This window comes from Myxocyprinus asiaticus, chromosome 17 (genome assembly GCF_019703515.2).
Source record: "Myxocyprinus asiaticus isolate MX2 ecotype Aquarium Trade chromosome 17, UBuf_Myxa_2, whole genome shotgun sequence".
Taxonomy (NCBI): Eukaryota; Metazoa; Chordata; class Actinopteri; order Cypriniformes; family Catostomidae; genus Myxocyprinus; species Myxocyprinus asiaticus.
In genome coordinates, this window is record NC_059360.1 from 2699742 (window position 1) to 2720469 (window position 20728).

Sequence of the window (20728 nt, forward strand, 5' to 3'; positions counted from 1 at the left end):
GAAGGCGTATGCTTAAATGTTTGAAATTAGTTTTGTAGACAAAAATATAATTGTGCCACCATATTAATTTATTTCATTATAAAACTATAATTTAATAAAAATAAAAAAAAGTTTTTGAAATTGATGACTTAGACCAAATAATAAAGAAAAGCAGCCAATAAGTGCCCAACATAGATGGGAACTCCTTCAATACTGTTTAAAAAGCATCCCAGGGTGATACCTCAAGAAGTTGTTTGAGAAAATGTCAAGAGTACATGTCTGCAAATTCTAGACAAAGGGTGACTACTTTGATGATGCTAAAATATAACACAGTTTTGATTTATTTTGGATTTTGTTTAGTCACAACATAATTCCCATAGTTCCATTTATGTTATTCCATAATTTTAATGACTTTACTATTATTCTAAAATGTGAAGAAAAAAAAAATTATAATAAAGAATGAGTAAGTGTTTCAGAACTTTTGACAGGTAGTGTATATATACACATACATACATATACATATATATACATATACATACATACATACATACACACACACACACACACACAGACACACACATACACATATGTAGTGCAAACCTAAATACAAATCGGTTATATACAGTGCAAGGGAATGTAATGGCAGAAGAGGTTGGATGTGTTGGATAATATAAAAAGACTAAGCTGAGTATTGCACATTAATTATTGCTCAATGGGGCAGTTTTAACTGTTCATGAGATGGATAGCCTGAGGGAAAAAACTGTTCCTGTGCCTGACGGGTCTGGTGCTCAGTGCTCTGAAGCGTCGGCCAGAAGGCAAGTTAGTGGGCTAGATGAGTGGGGTCCAGAGTGATTTTTCCCACCTTTTTCCTCACTCTGGAAGTGTATAGTTCTGGAAGGGAGGGCAGGGGGCAACCAATAATCCTCTCAGCAGTCCGAACTGTCCTTTATAGTCTTCTGATATCCGATTTCATAGCTGAACCAAACCAGACAGTTATTGAAGTGCAGAGGACAGAGTCAATGACTGCTGAGTAGAACTGTATCAGCAGCGCCTGTGGCAGGTTGAATTTCCTCAGCTGGTGAAGGAAGTACAACCTCTGCTGGGCCTTTTTCACAATGAAGTCAATGTGGGTCTCCCACTTCAGGTCCTGTGAGATTGTAGTGCCCAGGAACCTGAATGACTCCACTGCTGCCACAGTGCTGTTTAGAATGGTGAGGGGGACAGTGTTGGGGGGTTCCTCCTAAAGTCCACAATCATCTCCACCGTTTTGAGCGTGTTCAGCTCAAGGTTGTTTTGACTGCACCAGACAGCCAGCTGTTCAACCTCCCTTCTGTATGCAGACTCATCGTCATCTCGGATGAGGCCGATGACAGTGGTGTCATCTGCAAACTTCAGGAGCTTGACAGAGGGGTTCTTGGCGATACAGTCAATGGTGTAGAGGGAGAAAAGTAGTGGGGAGAGCACACATCCCTGGGGGCACCAGTGCTGATTGTACAGGTGCTGGAAATTAATTTCCCCTGTCTCCCAAGCTGCTGCCTGTCTGTCAGAAAGCTGGTAATCCACTGACAGATAGACATGGGAACAGAGAGTTGGTGTAATTTAGTCCGGAGAATAGCTGGGATGATGGTGTTGAAAGTCAAACTGAAGTCCACAAAAAGGATCCTTGCATATGTCCCTGGTCTGTCCAGATGTTGCAGGATATGATGCAATCCCATGTTGACTGCATCATCCACAGACCTGTTTGCTCGATAAGCAAATTGAAGGGGATCTAGAAAGGGTCCAGTGATGTTCTTCAGGTGGGCCAACACCAGTCTCTCAAATGATTTCATGACCACAGACGTCAGGGCGACAGGTCTGTAGTCATTAAGTCCTGTGATTTTTGGTTTCTTTGGGACAGGAATAATGATTGAGTGTTTGAAGCAGCATTGGAATTCACACTGCTCCAGTGATCTATTGAAGATCTGTGTGAAGATGGGGGCCAGCTGGTTAGCACAGGATCTAAGACATGCAGGTGAAATGCCATCTGGGCCCTGTGCTTTCCTTATCTTTTGTTTTCGAAATACATGGCACACATCATCTTCACAGATCTTAAGTGCAGGTTGAGTAGCAGGAGGGGGGAGGAGGGGGGTTGCAGGAGGTGTTGGTGTTTGTGTGAAGTGAAGGTCAGAGTGGGTGTGGGGTGTGAGATTGGGCCTTTCAAATCTACAGTAGAACACATTCAGGTCATCAGCCAGTTATTGGTCCACCACAGGGGACACAAATAAAAATTCTCTCATGATTTACTCACCTTTAAGTCATCCCAGATGTGTGCCTTTCCTTCTTCAGCAGAACCGAAGTGAAGATTTTTATAAGCACATTTCAGCTCTGTTTGTCTATACAATGCAAGATAATGGGTGCCATTAGACTGTTGGCTGTTTGACGGTCCAAAAGTTATATTTAGGCAGCATAAAAGTAATCCACACGACTCCAGTCGATCAATGAATGTCTTCTGAAGCAAATCGATAGATTTGTGTAAAAAAATAAATTGATAATTAAAACTTTATTAACTTTAAAAAACGCTTCCTGCTACCAATCAACCCATCACGGAGCTGTCGCGTGACTTAAGTGCAGTGGTGCATTCAGCGCGCGCTTTGTATACAACACAGGAACGAATGTCATGTGAGAGTTAGGTCATTTCAAACAGAAATACAGCAAATATCTTTACATCAGCAAATAATTTATTTATTTTGAAACAAAGAACACAAGCACGCCAGTGCGTGTTTATCGTGAATATTTATTCAGCAATCAATGCTTATTTTGCTCTTTTCATTTGACAAAGAAGTCAAATTTAAAATGTAGAAAAATAAATTATCATAAAATACATCTCCATCAATATAGCACTGATGTTTTCATGGAAAACTCTAAACATTGAAGAACGATGTGAAAACACAGTAGAATGATAGCACTGAGGTATGCGATAACTGTGATATGACTTTATATAAAGCACAACAGAGTCGATTAACTATTGCCATAAAAAACAAACACAAAACTCGGTCAATTCCACAGGACACAACTTAGCACCAGATCAAACAAATATGGAACTGATACATATATACTCTTTCTATATATATATATATATATATATATATATATATATATATATATATATATATATATATATATATATACGTATTTTATATGTATTTAGATATACTCTTGATATCTCTGTGCATGCTTTTCAAACCAGAACATAGTTCATATCTGCTCAAAAGATAATTGTACATGCTCTTGTATTTGGGCTACATCAAATGTATCTGGAAGAAGGGAACACCCCACCTTACACATCACACTTTTCATGGATGCAGCCATTAAACAGCTGGCTTCACATTGACATAACACATCTGGACATCATAACATGGCGATATCCAATAGTTAAGAACAACATCATGACATTACATCATCTACGCTTGCTTTTATAAGGCAAGAAGGGTTGGAGAGTTGAGGATATCGACACTAGATTCTGCTTTGGTCACTCCACCTTTGCAACCGTCAAGTCCCTCGGCCAGTGAGTCCAGCTCTGGGCAAGTGAAGGTAAAGATGGACAGGTAGTTGCTGCAGGTTGGCGTGGAAGTGCTCACCACCGGGGTGCTTAGAGGTTCGAGATCATTGGCCACCGACTTGTACAGTGTCTCCCAGTCTGTGATGCCCAGCGAGCCGGTCAAGTCAATGTCAGGGACGGAGCGGGCCGTTTCCACACATACGTGGTCCTCGTCGACGGTTGCGAAGAGCTCGTCCCTGATGTCGAGAGAAGGCTCGAGATCGCACAAACTGACCTCCGCGCTTGAACACAACAGGAGGTTGGAGTTCCCAGAAATAGCGGTGGATGGAACCATTGGGATCTCCAATTCCTGAAGAGAAGTGGAATCTTGAGGACTGTTCTCCGGGAGTTTGGTGGCCGCTTCTGGCATTGGAAGAGGCTGAGGAGATTCTGGGAACATGCAGTCCAGCTCTTCAGGCAGTTGGCAAAGGGGTTTATGAGTGGCAAGAACATACTCAAGCCTCTCCTTTTCCTTCAGGAGATTCTCAATTTCAGCCTGTAGAGCTGCTTTGTCCTCTTCTAGCTTGTCGGTTTCCTGGAAAAATCGAAAATCTCATTATTCCACAGACAGACAGATTTGAAGGAATAGTTCGCCCAGAAAATTTACTCTAAACCCATGTGACTTTCTTCCGTGGAACACAAATAGTAAATTTTTGAAGAATATCCATTTGCTTTTTTCCAATAGACCTTTTTGTTAGACTGTGATGACACGTTTCCGCATTTTAGCAGCGTAAATTTTGAAACCTTTTATATTTAACATTTTTAGATGATTTAGTGTAAATGTATAACATTATGCTTTGTGTTATATTACCCAGGAAAAAACTAGTTACCACAGCTGTGATGGGGATTTTGCTGCTGAGGGAGTGACAGTAAATTGGGCATTTTCTCTCTTCTAATGGTCGTAATCCACCGCTTTTTTTTCCTCTTGTGGAATGTTGTGAAAACGTAATAGTGGAATTTATTTTTTGCTGTTGGAGCAAATATTTGTTGTGGGCCCCCCTTCACCGCTATAGAAGTTTTCCCTATTGTTTACTTCTGTGTTCCAAAAACTGGAAATGTGAAAAAGGTCTATTGTGCGGAATATTCCAAGTCTTCTTAAATCATACAATATGCTTTTTTTTTTCTAAATTACTAAAATTTGACAACAATTTAAGTCGTTATTCACTGCAAATGTCCTCTCAAATCAAATATGGCACATTCAATGACGTTTGTGTCAAGAGACACTAAAGAAACAATACCATTTGATTTGAATTGCATTTATTTGAAAATCGGACTATCGCAAAAACAATTTGCGAATAAAGCAGCGTTTCCATCCCATTTGTTTAAGAGAACAAAATTGTCACTTCCGGCCTGGGAAATTTGCATAATATACTGTATAAATGGAAATGGAGGTTGAAGCCATCGTGGCTCTTTTATTAAATGTAATGAGCGTACAGACAAAATGCTCAGAGATCTTTATGTTTGCTAGCATTCAGCGGCAGATGCCTAATGTTTTGGAGCAAAAGAGAATTTAACAATAACCAGAGCAACATTTCAGATGCTATGAGATAATATTTATGAGACTGTATATTTACATTGATTGCTGAGGCAAGGTCACATGGTTTTCAATGTGCATCCTGATCTATTCCTGATAAAAATTCTATAAATGTGTTTCCATCGTAGTTTATCTGCATATCTTCTTATCAAATAAAAAATGTATCCACATCAAGCAAGCATTTTTTATGTGCATTTTTAAGATTTCACTCGCATCTTGGTGTTTCCATCCAGCATTTATTACGAGATACCCCAAAATACACGTAAAAATATGTGAATGGATACTGGTATCCATTGGTGCCGACGTGCCTTTTTTGACAACCATTCAACTTTTGCCAATTTCAAAGCTTCGGTGGAGGAGAAGATTATCAGAGATAATCAGATATAGGTCTGTTCCCTTACACTAAAATATTACTTCGGAAGACTTGTAATATTGAATAATCATGTACTATGTAACATGCAAAAGTCTTCCAAAGGGAAGCTTAATGCATTCTATTTTACAAAATACAGAGCTGCACAAGCAGACCAAAACAATTTGCTCAAATCAAGAGATAATTTGTTTTGATGATGAATGGGTAATTTTGAGTAGAAAATGAACTTCAGACTTCACAAAACAATAAGTTACCAAACGTAACAAAACTTGCAAAGAGTGAACCCAAGAAAGCTCATTAATTATTCAAGCCTAGTGCATGCTGGGAACATCACTTTCGAAAAGTGAAGTAAAATGTACTTATTTTATTTACCAGTGAAATTTACTCAAATTAGCAAATAAATACAACAAGGTTTTTTACTCCAGGATAGATACATGATGCATTGTAAAGATAAAAAACAATTATAAATAATATTTACTTGTGAGGTAGACCATTCTTTTTTACATTCATGAATTAAGTGCAAATGTAGAATTTATTTAATATATTCAAGTTCACGCTTAAACAGACGTATTCAATGTAGAAAGTAGCTACTTGTGATCTTTTCTGCTATATTTACTTATCTTTTTTTTTTTTTTCAGTGGACTACTTTTAGGTTACATTTATGGTGTTTATCTGTAATTTTGGAGCATTTTGCAGACCCAGTCTACATTTACTTTGCATTATTTCAAAATTACCTCTTGTGTTCCACAGAAAAAAGAAAGTTATATGGATTTGGAACAACAGCAGGGTGAGTAAAATACAGAATTCTTATTTTTAGCTATTTATTTTTACATTTACTATTCAAATCCTCATGTTTTTAATGTATGTAACTCACTGCCTGGAGGGTGTCTGTGAGTTCTCGTCGTCTGTTGCGACACTTTGCTGCAGCCATCTTATTCCTCTCCCTCCTGATCTTCTTCTTCTCCTCTTCCTCTGGTGAGAGCTAGTCAAAGCCAACATTACACTTATTAACTTACACACTCAATGCACAAATCCTTGACTTCTGTTGCCAATTCAATCCAATGGCAAAAGCATCCCTCTCTGCAATGCGTCTAAAAATAGCCTATTGTTGCAGACTCGCTGTGACCTGAATATAAAGTGGATGCTGGTCTAGGCAACACGCCAGAACCAGAGCTGCATCCCCATCAATCTCATCCGGCACATGCTTCACAGATGAGCATGCATGCCTATTGCAAAACAAACATGTACCTGCTCGCTCTTGCCCTTTCTGGCAGCGCATTTCCCCTTGTTCCCAGCTGTCTTGGTCTTTGCCGGTTCGTTGCTTTCAGCTCTACCCAGCGACGGAGATACAGACGTGATGATGGTTGGCTGGACCATCCACTGCAGATCCGGGGTGCTGGTGATCGCCGTGACAGTCGGAACAAACGAGCCTGAAGACTCGGCATCCACGCACGAACCCTGGACAAATAAACTGCGCTGTCATAAATGCATCGTAACGCATTGTTTTTATCTCATACTTTTAATGCTTTATTGCTAAGGTACTTTACCTCTATGACTGGTTCTTAAAATACTCTCAAGCATCTAAAAATAGGCTGGCCCTGATCAATATTTAACTTTTGCATAGTCTCTGACGTCAATGCCTACGCAGAGCTGCTGTGGGCTCTCCTCAATGGATTTATTTTTCTCAATGAACAGCTGCATTTGTACAATGCTTTACCATGTTGCGATGTCTTGCAAAGGATGCGCAATTAAGCATCACATGCAACATCACAGACTGAAGGATGAGGCGTCACGAGGCTTTAATGATGACAACACCATGCAGGCTAATATTTTTAAGCAGAAACACGGTCTCCAAATGAACATTATACATGTTAAATGTTATATGAAGGGTCTAAATGAATATGCACCAAATAGATCTGGTTTAATGATCACATTGCAGCTTATGATGACATGAGCTGTACCTGCGTGCTGTCCATCAGCGCATCGGTGCGGGGTTTGAGGGTGTCCCCGCCGGGAGAGGATGAGGAGTCCGCTTCAGTCTTCGCTTTGCTCAGGAACATTTCTTCAGCGCACACGGGCAAAAATGTGTATTAGATCCCAGGTTATAAAATCCAAATCGCTCGAGTCGTTCTCTCCAGTTTTATTAACCTGGTCAATGATACACAGCGCGCCGAGCTCCTCCTATTTATAGTCCGCCTGAACTTTATGAATGAAACGGGATGTACCATTCCAGCTGTGGGGAGCGACTCGGACAAAAACACGATGCATGTTCCAGGGAAACAGCCTTTTTTATGAGCACATTGTTGTATTTGAATCCGTTTTAACTAATGTGTCGATCGGAATGCATGCTTCTGAGGTAAATTTGGGCGCAGGGAGTTGAGCACCCCTGTGAGGGGAGAAATGTGGTACGTGCTATAAACTCATTCATAAAATTCTGATGGACACACAGAAAGCACATAGTCTCCATGAACAATGTATGGCATGTGCATTACTTCATGCAAACTGCACACGTGTCATGTCATCATTAGGTGAATCGACACTATAAATGTATTTGAGCTGATATTGTCTTCTGTTGTCATTTCATATAATCCAACTCAGATAGGTTTTGTAAACAGAATCATTTCTGAAAGACAATGAGAAAATGGGACCGTCGACTAAAATGTAATGCATTTTTTTAGCGACCAAATGAATAATAATTAAAGATTTTGCTATGATTAAATGTATATTTAATGTGCTATCTCTTTCTTCTGACCCCTCCGGTCTCAGCATCAGCACCTGCTCCTACGTCACACAGTGACGTAACAGAGTCAAACAGGAAGATGTCCATATATGGATACCTACGTATTGGGATTCCAATGGGCTGAACCTAATGCTGCTTCTTTGTGTTTTGTGGAATGTGCAAAACGCTTATTTATATGCCGGCCGGCAATAGAATGAGCATATAACAATTTAAAAATGCACCCAGTGTCTATCATTGCTGATGTCATAATGTCAAGAGATTCACAGATCTGAAGATACTCGTGTGTGAGAGGGTGCAGTTGTGTGATGCTTACGAAAACTGAACGTGAGCTAACAGCACATTTTCTTTTCAAAACGAATTTTAAAAAAATAATTCAAAACGTTGTTGAGCACTGAAAAAATGCTTTGACATAATGGAATAAAGTTATTTTAAAATGACCCAATTAAGTAGGCTTAAAGTGATTTTAAATGTGTCCATACTATGATTCATTTCTTTAGTTTTACATAATATTTTGGATCACATTACAGATTTATATTATAAACTAAATTTTAGTTAGCAATAGCATTAACATGTTAAATACTAAGTAGTAATTGCTCCTTAAAGCAACATATAGCATGTTGTTTGTGTACCCATCCTCAAACTAAGCAAAAGCTCCACTCTTCGCCACAGTGGTAAACCAGCATAACAGAATCTGTTCTAAATCCTAAAATAAGAACATTAAACACTTTTAAGTCTCCCCCTTTTCTCATCTTGCTCAAAAATACTAAATATAACATTTAATTTCAACATTTGTACTCCCTGCATCAAGTACAAAAAGTATTCATGTAGTTCTAACACAAATGGTTTAAGGAAACTTCCAAAAGTGGATTAAATGCAATGAAATTAAGTTGTGAAATTTTTTTTTTTTTTTTTTTTAAGAATTGCTTTGCATGGGGGCCTGGGTAGCTCAGCAAGTAAAGACGCTGACCCTAACCCTGTTCGAAATCAGGGCGTGCTGAGTGACTCCAGTCAGGCTTCCAAAGCAACCAAATTGGCCCGGTTGCTAGGGAGGGTAGAGTCACGTTGGGTTAACCTCCTCGTGGTCGCTATAATGTGGTTCTCGCTCTCGGTGGGGTGCATGGTGAGCTCTGTGCATGGATGCCGTGGAGAATAGCGTGAAGCCTCCACAGGCGCTAGGTTTCTGTGGTAACGCGCTCAACAAGCCACGTGATAAAATGCGCGGATTGATGGTCTCAGACGCGGAGGCAACTGAGAATCGTCCTCCACCACCCGGATTGAGTCATTACGCCACCACGAGGTCTTAGAGCGCATTGGGAATTGGGCATTCCAAATTGGGGAGAAAGGGGGAGAAAATCCCAAAAATTGCATTAGCTCATTTTAATAAAGTAAATTTAACAAGCAAAAATTATTTTTGTGCTATTGTTGAACTGGTTCACATTTACTCTACATAATGTAATCTAGTAGAGTGCATGTTTTCAAGAATTACATTAATCGAAAGCAAAGAAAACAAGTTTTGAAAATAAACAATTTTGTTGTGTAGATCACAAATAATATGATTCAGTAAATCAGACAACTTGCGTTTTCACTTTTTTTCAGTGAGGAAACATAAAGAAAAGAAATTAGATCAAAGATAGGCTTTATTTATTTAAATATTTGTATTGAGTGACTACAAAACTGAGTGTAAATATAAACTGAGTGACTGTACAATTTGCTGATGTCAGAATCCTAAAATATTAAAAAATACCAAAGGACAATGCATTTAAACAACTGTATTAAACACTAGACTTAATACACTATTTCAAGGATGCAAACAATAAAGGAATTAGAAGAACGCTACTGTGCATTTCTGGTAGCGGCAACCTAGAACTGTCAAAATGAAATGACTAGTGCATACTTTTAGAGTCTAGCTAAACAGAACAAATTAGATATTTTCAAAAACTGAAAATAAACTATGAGGTGGTCCACATTTTAATAATGGTATTTTATGACAATCGTATTAACGTTAATCATGTTAAAGTCACTATGAATGAAGCGCCTCTCGCTGTTGTTTTGAATAAGGGTGCATTCCATTCAGAAGTGAGCATCCCTATGCCCTATTCCATTCGAAGACTTCATCATCCACTGTGAGAGCTTTGAAAGGCTAAAGGTGTGGGGCTGAAAAATAAGTGTCATTCAGAACAACACTGCCTGGCCAAAAAGAAGGTCACCGTTTGTATTTTAATAAGCAGATATTTAAGAGCCTATGATTGGATCATTATTGAAGTGATTAATATGTTTCAGCTGGCAACAATTCTTTTAACCCTAACTGATGCAGTGTGTAGCTTCTCATTTCAAAAAAAAAAAAACATGTTGAAAGACTTATCCCATGGTTGTGGAAAAGATGTCACTGTGTTTCAGAAGGGGCAAATTATTGGCCTGCATCAAGCAAATAAAACAACTAAGGAGATTGCTGAAATCACTGGAATTGGGTTAAGAACTGTCCAACGCTTTATTAAAACCTGTAAGGTAGTGTTGAACCGTCAGCTTCACTGAAGAAATGTGGTTGGAAAAAAAATCTTGAATGAGCTTGATCAGAGGTCACTAAAACGCTTGGTGAAGTCACATCATTAAAAATCAACAGTAGAACTCATGGCTATGTTTAATAGTGAAAGTAAGAGCATTTCCACACACACACAGTGTGACGAGAACTTACAGGATTGGGACTAAACAGCTGTGTGGCTACAAGAAAGCCACGTGTTAGTGAGGTTAATCTGAAAAAACAACTTCAGTTTGCTAGGGAGCATAAAGATTGGACTGTGGAGTAATGGAAAAAGGTCATGTGGTCTGATGAGTCCAGATTTACCCTATTCCAAAGCGATGGGCACGTCAGGGTAAGAAGGGAAGCGCATGAAGCGATGCACCCGTCATGCATAGTGCCCACTGTACAAGCCTCTGGATTCAGTGTTATGATCTGGGGTTGCTTCAGTTGGTCATGTCTAGGCTCAGCAACATTATGTGGCATTAAAATGAAGTCAGCTTATTACCTGAATGTACTGTATGACCAGGTTATCCCATCAATGGATTTTTTCTTCCCTGACGGCACGGGCATATTCCAGGACGACAATGCCAAGATTCATAGGGCTCAAATTGTGAAAGACTGGTTCAGGGAGCATGAGGAATCATTTTCACACATGAATTGGCCAACACAGAATCCTGACCTTAACCCCATTGAAAGTCTTTGGGATGTGCTGGAGAAGACTTTACAGAGTGGTTTGAAATAAGTGTTTAAAAGCGAGCATAAAACCAAGGTTACATAAAAAAAAAATAAAAAAAATAAAAAGTCTAAAAACTAGACTTGTTTTAGGTACTAAAAGCCTGTACCTACTCCCCTCCCTAAACATTAGAGGCCAGAGTTTTGTTGCACTCAAGCTGTGCTAGCAACCTTGTCCCATGTGCTCCAAATGCTTGTCATCCATCTTGTTTTCCCTCTGTAATGGCGGCTGGTTTAAATACATAATTTTCTCACCATTTCCAATTGGACCATACCATTATTTTAAATAAAATTAACCCTCAACTCCCCATTCTTAAACACAATATAATTGAATAAATACATAAGAACAAGAGATAAATGAGAATTAAAACACCAATAAATACATTCAACAGGATGAATAAACCATTTGCTCAATAAAACCCTGATAAATATTGAAAATGGAACAAGAAACAAGTCCTTTAGACACATACAAATCCTGTGAATGAGACTAACTCGCAGGCTCTCCATCACATTCTGATTTCCACAACTAGCAGCAAATGTTCAGGAAACAAAAATAAGTCACTTCCTTAAACCGTCTTGAAATGGTCTATTAATAGACTCACTGCTTCAAGACAGAATCTAATAGGATTTGATTTTAGCTGAACTTTTTAACCTTCATTTCACAATGTTCATAATAAAAAGGTTGATACTTTAATAATGGACATACAAAAACAAAATCTAAACAAAAATCATAATATACAGTATAATCTATGCAATATTTTCTATAGTGGCTGCATGTGTGACACCACTGCACAGGTGCTTAGACTTATTCCACTGTCACACAATCTTGCTGCTAGGCTACAAACACATTTAAGCAAATTCTCATAACAAACAAATAATATGACTGTAAATGTATAAAAATAACGTTTACTCACTAACAAATGAGAATAGTTTCTGATGGTGAAAACTGCTCGTCTGAGGGCAGTTCTGTGTCCTCCAAAGGTCCTATCCAACAGCATACTGAACTTAATCACATTATTTGATAGGAATTTTCTGTCATGATTTACTCACCCTCATGTCACTCCTAACCCATATAACTTCCTTTCTTACTATATTGGACTTGTGCTCTGTTTACATTAATTTGGTTTGATTTGATCTGAGAATAAAAAAAACTGAAATTTCAGCCTGTTTATCATACAAGGTGATTGTATGACTTCAAAAGACAGAGCTGGAAAATGGGCATGTAAGGGGAGCTCTGTAGCACCCCCATTTTCACCTACAGTCACCAAAATTGGTACATATATAGTTCTCACTAAGCCAGACAACTTTCATAATCATAGTCATTAGCTCTGCCCAACAGGAAGTCTGACATTTTGGATTTTCATAAAATCACAAGCTTTGAACATTTAAATACTCCTCCTAGGGGATTCATGTGACTGGCACCAAATTTGTGCAACTTCATGCCAAGACATTGTAAATGCTAAATTGGGAATGGATTTTTGATATTTTGAACTGTGTCGCCATAGTGAAGCAATACATTTATGGTGAAAAATGGTAAATAGGAATGGCCTTATATCTTCTGTGTGCATTGTGATTTTGATGAAAATAAAGCTGTGTGTTTGGTAATGGAGGCTGTTCACACTGATGTGGCTATTATGGGTCACGGTCATATTGCCACCAACTGGAAGCAGGAAGTATGTCACTTTTAACAGACTTTGAAATAGCCCTCTTATGTTTACATGAATTGCTTCAAAATTCTTTAGAATAATGTCAAGACACAGCTGATGTAAAATTGTAAAGGAATATTTGATATCTTAAATACTGTTGCCATGGCAATGCATTAATTGTTATTATTCTTTTCTTCCTATATTTGGGTGATTTTGAGGCACTTGGCATGCTTAAAATTTCATGAAATCTTTCACACACATCAGAGTCCTCGGCCATTAGGGCTGGGCGATTTTATTTTATTTTTATTTTTTTTGTGATTTTCTCCCCAATTTTCAATGCTCAATTCCCAATGCGCTCTAAGTCCTCATGGTGGCGTAGTGACTCGCCTCAGTCCGGGTGGCAGAGGATGAAACTCAGTTGCCTCCAGGTCTGAGACCGTCAATCCGCGCATCTTATCACATGGCTTGTTGAGCGCATTACTGCGGAGACGTAGCGCGTGTGGAGGCTTCATGCTATTCTCCACAGCATCCACGCACAACTCACCACGCACCCCACCAAAAAATGTATGTCTAAAGATATGAAACAGGAAGTTCCTTATATCTTCTGTGTGCAATGTGTGATTTAGATCAAAATTGAGATGTATGTTTAGTCTTGGAGGCTGATCACATAGATTTGACTATTTTGGGTCACGGTCATAGCGTCACCACCTGACACGTCCCCCGCACTCTTTAAAAAGGTGATTTTTGTCCCCCGCACTCTTCCAAACTAAACCCATACCAAGTCCAAATGGGGGATTTGTATACAGTATTCTTTGCTTTTTTTGTTTGTTTTTTTTTGTGTTTTTTTTTTTACTTTGGGCTGATTGAGCAATGCTCCAGCCAATCACAGGTGAGTTTCATGAGCTGAAACAACACTTACGTAACAGGCCGTCAGTCAGACAGTCTAATCAACACGGCTTTGTTCATTTCTACAAAGCTGCTTTCAGCAATGCTCATTTAGCCTTGTTTTTTATCGGCAGTGATGTTGATCTAAATGAATAATCTAGAGATGAGGAACACGCAAACGAGAGTTATTTATCGGTATATCGTTCTTGATTGGCAGCATTACGTGAAATGCACTGCAGAAAAAAAACAAAGGACAATCCTTCTTTTAAGCACACATTGTAAGTGGAGTTTATAACAGCGCATGAGTCTTCTTTAAGTTATGCTTTTTACATTATGTTTGTGAGGTAATAGTTTGATCAGTTGTTTTTGCCAATTTAAGTTGATCTGTGTTAAATATGTAAAGCTATTTTTAATATCAGCTCCTGTTTTTTACCTCTATGTTGGTGTGCAGTCGACAAACTGTAGGAATAAAGACAGATCTGCTGTGTTCTTAGAACACTTATGCATTTTACTGAAGTCAATAGATATGTAGACATGTTTTTTATACATGAAAACGTACGGACATTATTCAAACTTATTATAATTGTTATAACACTATTATTGTTGTCTTTTGATAAAAGTCATGCTCAGCAGCTCACAAACTGTAGGGAAATGATAGATTTCATTGTTCTTATAAAGCTTAAAACCTCTACTAAAGTCTCTTTGTAGATCTGTAGACATATACATTTTAAAGGATTCAAATTTTCTTTTGATCGTTGATTCAGTGACTAACTAATTTCACACAAGATACTAATTTGTCACCACCTTCTGGCATCACCAGAAACAGTCACTGAATCATTAAATGGATCTGAACGAATTTTGGTGAACGTAGTCAAAACACTCAGACACTTGGATACATTTAAATCCCACAATGAAAAAATAAATTGCTCATGCACAATTTTCATTATTGTAATTGATTAAATAATTTATTCAAGGACCAGCTTGTGCTCAGTCTTTTATTGTCAAGTGCTCCACAAGATGCCCTTTATTTTTGCAGCTAATTATGTGAAATTTTGCAATTATTTTGCAATACCTGAATCTTTAAAATACTACAAATATTAAAAGTAAATAATATGTATATATTAATATAATACTTATATATTAATATATAGTGTAGTATATTAATACTGCACTGTAAGTGTAAGGTCTGTGCGAGCCACCTACTGACAGCTGTGACCCCCCCCCCCCGCCCCCCATCCACCCAACACACACACACTTTTAAAATGATTGCTACATCCCTGTCTATAGAGTTTGACATTTGCATGCTTCCAAACTAATAGTAAGACACTTCAGTAAGCAATTAGAGTATACGTAGTATACACAAATATTTGCTATAACAGCCTATTTTAATAAGATAAAATTTCTTTATCAATATATTTGGGTATTGAATTGTACGTATATTCATAATTTTGACTCATCCGCCATCTTGAATAAATATTTTCACTGAGTATAATGCCTTCCTTTTGAAAAATGATTTTGCTGCTTGTTCAGTTTACTTAATTACAATAATCACAATTCTAGAACATTTTGTCACAACTTGCCACATCGTAAATTTCATTGTGTTACATCCATTTAAATTTGTGAAATGGAAGTTTATTTAATCCATTTGAGTTGGGACTACATGAATATTTTTTTTGTGGGGTTAATGTAGCATTGATAAAACTGGGGGATTTCCATTTTCCAGCATGCTTTGGGACTCGATAGGGAGAGAAAAGTGTTATTTTATGTGTTTTTGTGCAAGATGAATATAAAGGGGGGTTCTTGTTAGTGTTTAATGTTTTGTATGTTGTGATTTAGAAGTTTAGGGGGTTACCATTACGGTGAAGAGTGGAGCTTGAGCTAATGATGAGGATAGGTAGATGGCACACATGAGATTGATTGCTCGTTTCGTTGAGCAAATGCTGAGCTAACCATATCATAGTTACTAAACTACACTGTGTAGTGCTTCAAACCAGCAGGTATTTAGCATGTTAGCATTCACTTTCACTAGTTAGTTCATAAAGAAATCAAAGAGATTTATTTGAGTTACACTGACACGTCTAATTTTGTTGGGTTTACCCAAATTAACTAGGTTCTTTCTACACAAAGTGTTTATGTTGAGATTAAGAAAACTCTTTTCAAACACTTGGAACCACTGTCCACAACTGAACCAATTTCAGCCAAAGAGCTATTTTTTTAGTGTAGATTTTAGAAAAGAACTGGATTCTGCTCAAACCAGAAAGTTGTGTCCATAATATTGTGATCCATGCCTTCACAAAGGACATGTTTTTGTAATTTCATTCGTACTATTTTTTTATCACATGGTCTCACAGTTGGTGCATGGATCCATATGGATGGTTGGGCCTTAAAAAAGCTCCTGTCGAAGGTAAGCAGCTGAGCTAGGCATTTGGAATGAAGCAGGGGGTTGGATCTCAAATTTCTTGGAATGTTTGGCTCCCTCACAATACGTCCATTCATTCTGGAGTCTTGGTGTTGGGAGAACACCAGGCGAACTGGTCAATACAGACATGAAACATGGCATAAAATGGTGTAGCAAAGAATTATGGAGAAGTATGTTTTTTTGGACAGCATGCAACATCATCATGTTCCTCCAGCCAAAATGTGAATTACATTTCCTCTAGAGGGGAAACATACTAACCTCAAGTGACAGGCTTAGTTTTGTTGTCACAATAAAATAATATTTGAGGTTTAATACAAGTTAAGCTCAATCGACAGCATTTGTGGCGTTAAGTTGATTTCCACAAAAAGACTCATCCCTCCATTTATTTAAAATAAAAGTGTTTACAGTCGCACTGTGTAAAAATTGGGGCCAATTTTTGGAGGGTTTAAAGACAGAAATATGAAGTTTATAATTTATAAAAGCACATTAATTCTTCTGTTAAAACGTGTGTATTATTTGAGCTGAAATTTGTTTAAATTGTCATTTTTATGGTCAATTTAGGGTTTCAGGGTTTACCATTTTTACATCGCTATGGCAACAAAGTTGTAAAATTTGATATAACTTTACACAGAAAAGGTTAGTAAGTGATTTTATCAAACTAACATTATGTTAACACACATAACCTTTATGTCTTGTGTCTGTATTTTTGAAACAGTGAGTATTTTAACGTTTACGGATTGGCCCAATTCACTTCCATTGTGTATCTCACCGTAACCCAGATTTTTCCTTTTTTTTTTTTTTAAAGAAAAGGAGGGATAAGCGGATTTTAGTGGTATTCGATATTATGCCACAGATGCTGTCGATTGAGCTGAACTTGTATTGAACATGGAATGTTCCTTTAGAGAATTTTAGTTACATCTACTTATTCATGAGATTATCTAATCAGCCAATCGTGTGGCAGCAGTGTAATGTATAAAATAATGCAGATATGGGTCAGGAACTTCAGTTAATGTTCACATTAACTGAACATTAACATATCAGAATGGGGAAAATTTTTTATCACAGTGATTTTAACCGTGGCATTACATTTACATTTAGTCATTTAGCAGACGCTTTATCCAAAGCGACTTACAAATGAGTAACATAGCAAGCAATTTGTCATACAAAGTTCAACAACATCTACAGTGTTGTACTGCCAAGCCCTGAAGGTGGCTGTAGTATAGGTGCTAGCGCAGAAGAAAGAGACTGAAGTATTATTATTATTATTTTGTGTGTGTGTACAGTAAGTGCAGGTTAAGTTCAATAGTAAGTGTAATTAGTGTGGATTGGTTAAGTGCTCGCGGAACAGATGTGTTTTCAGATGGTTCTTGAATGTTGAGATGGTATCTGCAGATCGTGTGGATGTTGGAAGTTCATTCCACCACAGTGGAACAGAGAACATGAAAGATTGTGAAATAGACTTTGAGCCTCTTTGTGATGTGACCACCAGGCGCTGCTCGTTCATAGATCACAGAGAGCAAGTTGGAGCATAGACATAGAGAAGTGAATAGACGTAAGAGGGTGTGGTTCTATTGGCTGTCCTGAAGGCCAGATTCAAAGTCTTGAATTTGATACGGGCAGTTACAGGTAGCCAGTGAAGTGAAATCAAGAGTGGGGTGACATCAGCCCTTTTTGGCTGATTGAAACCAGATGCGCTGCTGCATTCTGTACCATCTGCAGTGGCTTAATTATGTTAACTGGGAGGCCAGCAAACAGAGCATTACAGTAGTCCAGTCTTGAAATGACCAGAGCTTGGACCAGAAGCTGTGAAGCATTTTCAGACAGAAAAGGTCTGATTTCCCTGATGTTGTAGAGCACGAATCTGCACAGCCATTGACCAGGAAAATAAAAAATTGCACTTCATGTCAAAAAGGTTGACGACCCATGCTCTAGAGTGTAAAGAGAATGGAGTAAAAAACATCCAGTGAGCGGCAGTTCCGTGGACCGAAATGCCTTGTTAATGAGAGAGGTCAACGGAGAATGGCCAGACTGGTTCGAGCTGACAGAAAGGCTACGGTAACTCAGATAACCGCTCTGTACAATTGTAGTGAGCAGAATAGCTAATAGTGGATGGGCTACAACAGCAGATGACCACGTTGGGTTCCACTTCTGTCGGTCAAGAACAGAAAACTGAGGCTGCAGTGGGCCTACCATTTGTGTACATCAGCAAAAATCCAGATTTGTCAGACCAGGTGATGTTTTTCCAATCGTCTACTGTCCAGTTTTGGTGAGCCCCACTGCAGCCTCAGTTTCCTGTTCTATGCTAACAGTAGTGGTACACGGAGGGGTCTTCTGCTGCTGTAGTCATCCACCTCAATGTTCGACGTGTTGTACGTTCAGAAATGCTTTTCTGCATAGCACTGTTGTAACGCATGTTTATCTGGTTTACGGTCACCTTCCTGTCAGCTTGGACCAGTCTGGCCATTCTCCTCTGACCTCTCTAATTAACAAGCCGTTTGCACACACAGAACTGCTCGCTGGATGTTTATTAATTTTCACACCATTCTGAGTAAACTCTAGAGCAGGGGTTGGCAACCTATGGCATGCGTGCCAGCATTGGCATGCAGAGGGGTAATCACAGGCACGCCAGTAATGGCGAGAGAGGAGCAGGCTATTTTATTTATGTAAATTCCACACCTGCATTCCAATCTACGTCTTGATGTAATTCTTCCTCATGATCACACAGCGTGTTTTCATGAGCTGAATGGGAGACTAAACAAATAGTAAAAATGTGACAAGACTGCAGTATACACAACAGACTCGTGCAGCGCGGGCAAGCCATTCGTGCATCACGAGCCGGCAGCGCTTCACTTTCAGTTAATCGCGCGAGTAAACACCCGCTTTGCATTCGGTCAGGCTGTGTGGATGACAGCCTACATTCCGTGTTTCATTTGTTTCTATTTGCTTTCAGAACAACATGTGATGTAATAAGTAAAACACCACTATTAACCCTTGAGATTTACAACCCAGCATACAGGTACACCCTCCTTAAACCACAATCACACTTAAAATTACATTAAACAATTAAAAGAGAAAACATGAACCCACACCATGGGGTTCAAAAATCTGAGTCTATTCAAAATATAAATTAAACCTGGAAATAAAGTTTTAGGATTTTGCAGGTGCGATTCACTGAAAAGGGCTAAATAGTTGATTGGGTTGCGATGCGCGTATGTCTTGCACGTGCAGCGCGAGTCTCGTCACACTTTAATAGTGTTTAGCCTCCCATTCAGCTGATGAAAACATGTTACGTGATCATGAGGAAGGATTACATCAATATAAGATTACATGTAGATTGGAATGTAGGTGCAATAATGATTATCCCTCTGTGTGATTTTGAAAAATGTATGACATTTTATAAGAAATATTTAAGATTACACACAATTTCGTGATCAGTAATCAAATGAGCAAATTAACTGTTAACTCTTTTTGTACAAAAGTACAAGCTTTTTTTCATTAAAGCACTTTCACAAGATGCTCTGTGAAAATTCACATGCAAGATTTTTCACATGCGGGGTTTGCAAAGAAATTTCACTAAAACTGTTATTTCACTAGAGATTGTTGTGTGAAAATCCCAGGAGATCAGCAGTTACAGAAATACTCAAACCAGCCCATCTGGCACCAACAAACATGCCACGGTCCAAATCACTGAGATCACATTTTTTCCCCCATTCTGATAGTTGATGTGAACATTAACTGAAGCTCCTGACCCATATCTGCATGATTTTATACATTACACTCCTGCCACACGATTGGCTGATTATATAATCGCATGAATAAGTAGATGTACAGGTGTAAAGTGGGCGGTGAGTGTACAGTATAATGTGTTGATTTATCACTGAATGTGAAGGCATCGTTTCTTACATTTTTCACACTTATTCTCATCTATGAAGTATTCTAATGAATACATGTAGCATTTATACTGTAAGTAGTGTTGACAATCTCAGTTCTTTTGTTATGTGTTGTGTTTGTTGTGTCTTTGCTTATGTTTGGTTTTTAAAAAAAAATTTTTTATTTTTTTTTAAATCATTTTCCACAATTCAATATCACAAAACTGGAAAAAATCAAAGCAGCTGAGCTGAAGAAACTACAGGACTTGTGTTGTCACTTATTACGTCCATTAATCATGCACATATATATATATTTAGGCCTTTTAAATTAAAAAAATTGGTTTTCATTTATGTATTAAAAATTGCTCAGTTCTTACAATTTAAATGTCACCATGGTAACGTTATCTAACTGGCTAACAGAGGAGTCATGCCCATTCAAACTGAGGGGGCACGTACCAC

The 20728-nt window shown here is 38.3% G+C and overlaps 1 protein-coding gene across 1 annotated transcript; it reads right to left on the bottom strand.

Moving 5' to 3' along the window:
- Positions 1-3181: 3181 nt before the first annotated feature.
- Positions 3182-7589, bottom strand: LOC127455394 (protein c-Fos-like). Its single transcript, XM_051723258.1, has 4 exons — positions 7422-7589; positions 6709-6918; positions 6335-6442; positions 3182-4091 (listed from the first exon to the last, which is right to left on the bottom strand). Exons 1-4 carry the CDS (start codon positions 7518-7520, stop codon positions 3432-3434), a joined length of 1077 nt encoding a protein of 358 aa, XP_051579218.1. The 5' UTR covers positions 7521-7589; the 3' UTR covers positions 3182-3431.
- Positions 7590-20728: the final 13139 nt, after the last annotated feature.

What these genes read in the sequence shown, in the direction of transcription:
- LOC127455394 (XM_051723258.1), bottom strand. Translation starts at nt 7,520, where the DNA reads ATGTTCCTGAGCAAAGCGAAGACTGAAGCGGACTCCTCATCCTCTCCC. An exon ending in CGCTGATGGACAGCACGCAG is followed by an intron (nt 6,919 to 7,421) that starts GTACAGCTCATG and finishes TTATTTGTCCAG; the next exon opens with GGTTCGTGCGTGGATGCCGA. An exon ending in TCACAGACACCCTCCAGGCA is followed by an intron (nt 4,092 to 6,334) that starts GTGAGTTACATA and finishes CGATTTTTCCAG; the next exon opens with GAAACCGACAAGCTAGAAGA.